General features: G+C 47.1%; 1 protein-coding gene across 1 annotated transcript; it reads left to right on the plus strand.

The window, feature by feature from the left end:
* The first annotated feature begins 5,665 nt into the window (after positions 1-5,665).
* LOC139581923 (uncharacterized) lies at positions 5,666-8,265 on the plus strand. Its single transcript, XM_071412117.1, has 3 exons — positions 5,666-6,055; positions 6,551-6,749; positions 7,919-8,265. The coding sequence occupies exons 1-3, from the start codon at positions 5,666-5,668 to the stop codon at positions 8,263-8,265; spliced, it is 936 nt and encodes a 311-aa protein (XP_071268218.1).
* The last annotated feature ends 535 nt before the right edge of the window (positions 8,266-8,800 follow it).

Raw genomic sequence — 8,800 nt, forward strand, 5'->3', positions numbered from 1 at the left:
TACCCTGTAGTTCTTCAGGTCTAGAGATCTAACTAAAGCTAACATACCCTGTAATTCTCCAGGTCTAGAGATCTAACTAAAGCTAACATACCCTGTAGTTCTCCAGGTCTAGAGATCTAACTAAAGCTAACATACCCTGTATTTCTCCAGGTCTAGAGATCTAACTAAAGCTAACATACCCTGTAGTTCTCCAGGTCTACAGATCTAAGTAAAGCGAACATACCCTGTATTTCTCCAGGTCTAGAGATCTAACTAAAGCTAACATACCCTGTAGTTCTCCAGGTCTACAGATCTAAGTAAAGCTAACATACCCTGTATTTCTCCAGGTCTAGAGATCTAACTAAAGCTAACATACCCTGTAGTTCTCCAGGTCTACAGATCTAAGTAAAGCGAACATACCCTGTAGTTCTCCAGGTCTAGAGTTTTTTTTATTTAACCTTTATTTAACTAGGCAAGTCAGTTAAGAACAAATTCTTATTTACAATGACAGTCTACCAAAAGCCAAAGGCCTCCTGCGGGGACGGAGGCTTCGGATTAAAAATGTAAAATAAATGCATATAAATCTAGGACAAAACACACATCACAACAAGAGAGACAACACAACACTACATAAAGAGAGACCTAAGACAACAACATAGCAAGGCAGAAACACATGACAACACAGCATGTTAACAACACAACATAGTAGCAGCACAAAACATGGTCAAATCATTATTGGGGACAGACAACAGCACAAAGGGCAAGAAAGCAGAGACAACAATACATCACACAAAGCAGCCACAACTGTCAGTAAGAGTGTCCATGATTGAGTCTTTGAATGAAGAGCTTGAGATAAAACTATCCAGTTTGAGTGTTTTTTGCAACACGTTGAAGTCGCTATGTGCAGCGGACTGAAAAGAGGAGCAACCCAGGGATGTGTGTGCTTTGGGGACCTTTAACAGAATGTGACTGGCAGAACGGGTGTTGTATGTGGAGGATGAGGGCTGCAGTAGATATCTCAGATAGGGGGGAGTGAGGCCTAAGAGGGTTTTATAAATAAGCATCAGCCAGTGGGTCTTGCGATGTGTATTCAGAGATGACCAGTTTACAGAGGAGTGTAGAGTGCAGTGATGTGTCCTATAAGGAGCATTGGTGGCAAATCTGATGGCCGAATGGTAAAGAACATCTAGCCGCTCGAGAGCACCCTTACCTGTCGATCTATAAATTATGTCTCCGTAATCTAGCATGGGTAGGATGGTCATCTGAATCAGGGTTAGTTTGGCAGCTGGGGTGAAAGAGGAGCGATTACGAAAGAGGAAACCAAGTCTAGATTTAACTTTAGCCTGCAGCTTTGATATGTGCTGAGAGAAGGACAGTGATCCGTCTAGCCATACTCCCAAGTACTTGTATGAGGTGACTACCTCAATCTCTAAACCCTCAGAGGTAGTAATAACACCTGTGGGAGGAGGGGCATTCTTCTTACCAAACCACATTACCTTTGTTTTGGAGGTGTTCAGAAAAATGTTAAGGGTAGAGAAATCTTGTTGGACACTAAGAAAGCTTTGTTGTAGAGCGTTTAACACAACATCCGGGGAAGGGCCAACGGAGTTTAAGACTGTATCATCAGCATATAAATGGATGAGAGCGCTTCCTACTGCCTGAGCTATGTTGTTGATGTAAATTGCGAAGAGCGTGGGGCCTAGGATTGAGCCTTGGTGTACACCCTTGGTGACAAGCAGTGGCTAAGACAGCAGATTTTCTGACTTTATACACTGCACTCTTTGATCAAGGTAGTTCGCAAACCAGCCCAAAGACCCTTCAGAGACACCCATCATCCTTAGCCAGCCTACAAGAATGGAATGGTCTACTGTATCAAAAGCTTTGGCCAAGTCAATAAAAATAGCAGGACAATATTGCTTAGAATCAAGGGCAATGGTGACTTCATTGAGGACCTTTAAGGTTGCAGTAACACATCCATAACCTGAGCGGAAACCAGATTGCATACCCGAGAGAATACTATAGATATCAAGAAAGACAGTCAGTTGATTATTGACAAGTCTTTCCAACACTTTTGATAAACAGGGGAACATAGAAATAGGCCTATAACAGTTAGGATCAGCTTTATCTCCCCCTTTAAATAAAGGAAGAAATGTGGCTGCCTTCCAAGCAATGGGAACCTCCCCAGAAAGGAGAGACAGGTTAAAAAGGTTGGAGATAGGCTTGGCGATGATAGGGGCACCAACATAAAGAAGAAAGGTGTCACGCCCTGACTTTAGTTATATTTGTTTTCTTTATTTTTTGGTTAGGTCAGGGTGTGACAAGGGTGGTTTGTTTAGTTTTTGTATTGTCTCGGTTTAATCTTGTCTAGGGTTTTTGTTTATCTATGGGGATTTTGTATGGTCTAGGGGTATGTAGGTTTATGGTGGCCTGAATTGGTTCCCAATCAGAGACAGCTGTTTATCGTTGTCTCTGATTGGGGAGCCTATTTAGGTTGCCTTTTTCCATGTTGGTTTTGTGGGTAGTTGTTTTGTGTCTGTACCAGACAGGACTGTTTCGTTTTCATTCCTTCTCGTTGTTATTTTGTTTAGTGTTCTGTTTTTAATAAATATAACATGAACACTTACCACGCTGCGCTTTGGTCCGATGACTACTCTTCATTTGAAGACGAATATCGTTACAAAAGGGTCTAAACCATCTGACCAAGATGTTTTTTGGGGGTCAAGTTTAAGGAGCTCCTTTAGCACCTCGGACTCAGTGACTGCCTGCAGGGAGAAACTTTGTAGTAGGGAAGTAGGAGAAAGTGGGAGAAGCATCGGGGACAGTCGCATTAGAAAAGGTGGGAGATGAGGAAATGTTGGACGGGCAAGGAGGCATGGCTGAGTCAAATAGGAATCCTGACCTAATGAAGTGGTGATTAAAGAGCTCAGCCATGTGTTTCTTGTCAGTAACAACCACATCATCAACATTAAGGGACATGGGCAGCTGTGAGGAGGAGCGTTTATTCTCCAGGTCTTTAACTGTTTTCCAGAACTTCTTGGGGTTAGACCCAAGGGGAGAGAACTGCTCCTTAAAGTAACTAACTTTGGCCTTCTGGATAGCCTGAGTGCACTTATTTCTAATTTGCCTGAATGAGAGCCAGTCAGCCTTTCGAGTCTTTCGCCAAATGCAATTCTTGAGGTGGAGTAATTCTGCAAGATCACTGGTTTTCATTCTCATTTTCTTTGTGGGGGCGTGTTTGTTAACAATACAACAGAAAATATCAAAAAAGAAGGACCAAGCGTCTTCGACAGAGGGGATCAAGCTGATTCTATACCATTTTACAGAGGCCAGTTCATGAAGGAAGGCTTGCTCATTCAATTTTTTTGCAAGCATCTATGACAAATCAGAACAGGGATTTTCACTGAGCAGCAATTACGAACACAGGCTGTAAAACAGTGATCACTAAGGTCACTACATAAAACACCAGACTGATACCCATCATGATTATTTGCCAGGATCACATCAAGGAGAGTAGCCTTTTCTGGGTGTTTGGAGTCATACCTTGTGGGATTGGTAATAATCTGAGAAAGATTTAGGGAGTCCCATTGCTTTAGGACTTGGTCAGGTGTTTTAAGCATGTCCTAGTTTAGGTCACTTAGCAGGACAAATTAAGACTTATTGTAAGGGGCCAGGAGAGAGTTTAGGGCAGGTAGGGTACAGGCCGGTGCTGATGGAGGACCATAGGACCTAGCAACAGTCAACAAAAAGCTTTTTGAAAGTTTAATGCATAAAACCAGCAAATCAAATTGTTTGGGGACAGACTTGGTGAAGACAAGCGAGCACTGAAGGTGATCCTTGGTAAAGATTGCAACTCCCCCACCTTTGGAAGATCTGTCTTGCCGAAAAAGGTTATAACCAGAAAGGTTAACATCAGTATTCAAAACACTCTTCCTTAACCACGTCTCAGTAATGACCAACACATCTGGATTGGAGCTGTGAACCCACACTTTCAATTGATCCATTTTAGGTAATAAGCTTCTAGTGTTAATGTGCAGGAAACCCAGGCTTTTACGAGAGCAGACATCATAGGAGCAGACATCAGAGCACAAGTCAGAACTACGGCTAGCAACAGTAGATGGGCCAGGATGTACATGCACATTTCCAGATATCATCAGCAGTAATACAACCAGGGCACGGCATAGTACAGGGAGCGCTCTGCAGTGCTGATTTATGACATCTGAATGTGCATCAGATGGCAACAACATCATATTGTTCAGCGATTTTATCAGGTAACATGAATACAAAGCCGGTTCTAACTGAGTTCTAACTAAAGCTGTTACACCCTGTAGCTCTTCAGGACCAGAGAAGGTGACAACTGCCTCAAAGTTTAGGAGCGCCTTTTTTATGTGACAAATCTGATTAGTGTGATGAATGATGATCTGCAGTGATGAATTATTGGCCGAAATGACTACTAAGGCAATGCAGTAATGAATGAATGGGGATGGAAGCGTTCATTTAGGAAGAAAACAAATAACAATTCATCACCATCTATCATTTCTCTGTGTGAACATATGGGATATTTTGTTTGTTTTTGTCTACAGTGTTGTATTTGTTTTATGATGGAGAAGGGAGCAGAGGAGGAGAGAGGGCAGAAGTGGGGTCAGAGAGAGAGAGAGAGAGAGGGGACAGGAAGGAAGAGAGGGATAGGTGGAGGGTGAGTGAAACTGTTTAGCATGGAAGAGCGGAGATGCACTGTATGTCACGCCCTGCCCGTAGAGAGCTTTTTATGTCTCTATTTTGGTTTGGTCAGGGTGTGATTTGGGTGGGCATTCTATGTTCATTTTCTATGTTTGTATTTCTTTGTGTTTGGCCCGGGTGTGGTTCTCAATCAGAGGCAGCTGTCTATCGTTGTCTCTGATTGAGAGTCATACATAGGCAGCTTTTTCCCACCTGTGTTTTGTGGGTAGTTGTTTTCTGTTTTGTGTCTGCACCAGACAGAACTGTTTCGTGTTGTTCCATTTTGTTATTTTGTCTCAGTGTTCAGTCTAAATAAATAATCATGAACACTTACAACGCTGCGCTTTGGTCCGATCCTTCTCATTCCGACGACGAACGTTACACTGTAATTGTTTGTGATGAAACAATCTTGAGTCGTCTTTTCTTTAAACCGTAAAAACAGTGAGGAATAAAGTCAGTGACATTGTTGTACTATCCAGGTCACTCAGCGTTAAAAGGAAAAACGTTGATATTATACCTGTCATACTAAGACGTTTTTCCGCCAACTTTAGCATCCCAACAACTTTTTGCCAACTTTTCATTATATCTGAAAGGTATGGCCGGCGACAAAGCCTATAATTTTATTTTTGGCAACCGACCTAGTCATGATTGTGGTACAATTCTGCCTATGGCTTGGTATTGCTGAAACAGAATTGACTTCCTGACGTATGACACTCACTTGTGTGAACAATATCACAAAGTTTCACAGGGATGAGGTACTTCCTACTTCTATCAGTGCCATATAAGCTTCGTAGTGTCGCCTACTGCTCCTCGTACTACTTTGAATGTCCTGTTCAGTGTCCTCTATTCGCCATGATGACAGTGACTTCTGGGCCTCAGATAACCAATAAAAAGTGACAACTGCTTGAAAACAAACAAAGCCTGCCCTTGACCACCATCTTTGCAGGAAATGCGACAACAAACTGACGTTATGACAGGAAGTGATACAAACCATCTGACTCACACTTTACACCCCTCCCACCATTCAGAGTTCCCAACCCCTCCCACCGTTCAGAGTTCCCAACCCCTCCCACCGTTCAGAGTTCCCAACCCCTCCCACTGCTCAGAGTTCCCAACCCCTCCCACCGTTCAGAGTTCCCAACCCCTCCCACCGTTCAAAGTTCCCAACCCCTCCCACCTTTCAGAGTTCCTAACCCCTCCCACCGTTCAGAGTTCCCAACCCCTCCCACCGTTCAGAGTTCCCAACCCCTCCCACCATTCAGAGTTCCTAACCCCTCCCACCGTTCAGAGTTCCCAACCCCTCCCACCATTCAGAGTTCTTAACCCCTCCCACCGTTCAGAGTTCCTAACCCCTCCCACCGTTCAGAGTTCCTAACTCCCATTCGTTCAGAGTTCCTAACCCCTCCCACCGTTCAGAGTTCCCTACCTCTCCCATTCGTTCAGAGTTCCCTACCTCTCCCATTCGTTCAGAGTTCCCAACCCCTCCCACCGTTAAGAGTTCCTAACCTCTCCCACCGTTCAGAGTTCCTAACCCCTCCCACCGTTCAGAGTTCTTAACCCCTCCCACCGTTCAGAGTTCCTAACCCCTCCCACCGTTCAGAGTTCCTAACTCCCATTCGTTCAGAGTTCCTAACCCCTTCCACCGTTCAGAGTTCCTAACCTCTCCCACCGTTCAGAGTTCCTAACCCCTCCCACCGTTCAGAGTTCCTAACCCCTCCCACCGTTCAGTTCCCAACCCCTCCCACGTTCAGAGTTCCTAACCCCTCCCACCGTTCAGAGTTCCTAACCCCTCCCATCGTTCAGAGTTCCTAAACTCTCCCACCGTTCAGAATTCCTAACCCCTCCCACCGTTCAGAGTTCCCCACCGTTCAGAGTTCCCAACCCCTCCCACCGTTCAGAGTTCCCAACCCCTCCCACCGTTCAGAGTTCCCAACCCCTCCCACCGTTCAGAGTTCCTAACCCCTCCCACCATTCAGAGTTCCTAACCCCTCCCACCGTCAGAGTTCCTAACCCCTCCCACTGTTCAGAGTTCCCAACCCCTCCCAACATTCAGAGTTCCTAACCCCTCCTACCGTTCAGAGTTCCTAACCCCTCCCACCATTCAGAGTTCCTAACCCCTCCCACCGTTCAGAGTTCCTAACCCCTCCCACCGTTCAGAGTTCCCAACCCTTCCCACCGTTCAGAGTTCCTAACTCCTCCCACCGTTCAGAGTTCCTAACCCCTCCCACCGTTCAGAGTTCCTAATCCCTCCCACCGTTCAGAGTTCCCAACCCCTCCCACCATTCAGAGTTCCTAACCCTTCCCACCGTTCAGAGTTCCCAACCCCTCCCACCATTCAGAGTTCTTAAACCCTCCCACCGTTCAGAGTTCCTAACCCCTCCCACCGTTCAGAGTTCCTAACCCCTCCCACCATTCAGAGTTCCCAACCCTTCCCACCGTTCAGAGTTCCTAACCCCTCCCACCGTTCAGAGTTCCTAACCCCTCCCACCGTTCAGAGTTCCTAATCCCTCCCACCGTTCAGAGTTCCCAACCCCTCCCACCATTCAGAGTTCCTAACCCCTCCCACCGTTCAGAGTTCCCAACCCCTCCCATCGTTCAGAGTTCCCAACCCCTCCCACCGTTCAGAGTTCCTAACCCCTCCCACCATTCAGAGTTCCTAACCCCTCCCACCGTTCAGAGTTCCTAACCCCTCCCAACGTTCAGAGTTCCCAACCCTTCCCACCGTACAGAGTTCCTAACACCTCCCACCGTTCAGAGTTCCTAACCCCTCCCACCGTTCAGAGTTCCTAACCCCTCCCACTGTTCAGAGTTCCCAACCCCTCCCACCGTTCAGAGTTCCTAACCCCTCCCACCGTTCAGAGTTCCTAACCCCTCCCACCGTTCAGAGTTCCCAACCCTTCCCACCGTTCAGAGTTCCTAACCCCTCCCACCGTTCAGAGTTCCTAACCCCTCCCACTGTTCAGAGTTCCCAACCCCTCCCACCGTTCAGAGTTCCTAACCCCTCCCACTGTTCAGAGTTCCTAACCCCTCCCACTGTTCAGAGTTCCTAACCTCTCCCACCGTTCAGAGTTCCTAACCCCTCCCACCGTTCAGAGTTCCTAACCCCTCCCACCGTTCAGAGTTCCTAACCCCTCCCACCGTTCAGAGTTCCTAACCCCTCCCACCGTTCAGAGTTCCTAACCCCTCCCACCATTCAGAGTTCCTAACCCCTCCCACCGTTCAGAGTACCCAACCCCTCCCACCGTTCAGAGTTCCCAACCCCTCCCCCAGTTCAGAGTTCCCAACCCCTCCCCCAGTTCAGAGTTCCTAACCCCTCCCACCGTTCAGAGTTCCAAACCCCTCCCACCGTTCAGAGTTCCTAACCCCTCCCACCGTTCAGAGTACCCAACCCCTCCCACCATTCAGAGTTCCCAACCCCTCCCACCGTTCAGAGTTCCCAACCCCTCCCACCGTTCAGAGTTCCTAACCCCTCCCACCATTCAGATTTCCCAACCCCTCCCACCATTCAGAAGACCCAACCCTTCCCACCGTTCAGAGTTCCCAACCCCTCCCACCATTCAGAGTTCCTAACCCCTCCCACCGTTCAGAGTTCCTAACCCCTCCCACCGTTCAGAGTTCCTAACCCCTCCCACCGTTCAGAGTTCCTAACCCCTCCCACCGTTCAGAGTTCCTAACCCCTCCCACCGTTCAGAGTTCCTAACCCCTCCCACCGTTCAGAGTTCCTAACCCCTCCCACCGTTCAGAGTTCCTAACCCCTCCCACCGTTCAGAGTTCCTAACCCCTCCCACCGTTCAGAGTTCATAACCCCTCCCACCGTTCAGAGTTCCCGGCTAAAGCAATGGGTGTATAAACAGCAAATGCCGACAAGAAAGAGACAACATGGGCTACGTATGAAAGGGCATCATTTAAACATTGTCCAATTGATTTTACAGGCATCAAACTGTGAATCCTATGTAAAAGTGGTGTGTGTTTGCTCAAGTTACTTTTACTGAGTGAGCTTGTGAACTGAGTGAGGTTGATGGCATCTGGGGTTTTCTCCTGCAACCGCCTATTGCTCTCACGCTTTACCTTAGAGAGAGAGTGGTCACTTGTCTGGCGAGAGGTT

This window comes from Salvelinus alpinus, chromosome 7 (assembly GCF_045679555.1).
Source record: "Salvelinus alpinus chromosome 7, SLU_Salpinus.1, whole genome shotgun sequence".
Classification (NCBI taxonomy): domain Eukaryota; kingdom Metazoa; phylum Chordata; class Actinopteri; order Salmoniformes; family Salmonidae; genus Salvelinus; species Salvelinus alpinus.

Excerpts from the sequence above, each read along its gene's own strand:
- LOC139581923 (XM_071412117.1), top strand. The coding sequence starts at position 5,666 with ATGACAGGAAGTGATACAAACCATCTGACTCACACTTTACACCCCTCC. Across the intron at positions 6,056-6,550 it reads AGTTCCTAACCCCTCCCACC|AGTTCCCCACCGTTCAGAGT; the intron begins GTTCAGAGTTCC and ends CCCACCGTTCAG. Across the intron at positions 6,750-7,918 it reads AACCCCTCCCAACATTCAGA|AGTACCCAACCCCTCCCACC; the intron begins GTTCCTAACCCC and ends CCCACCGTTCAG.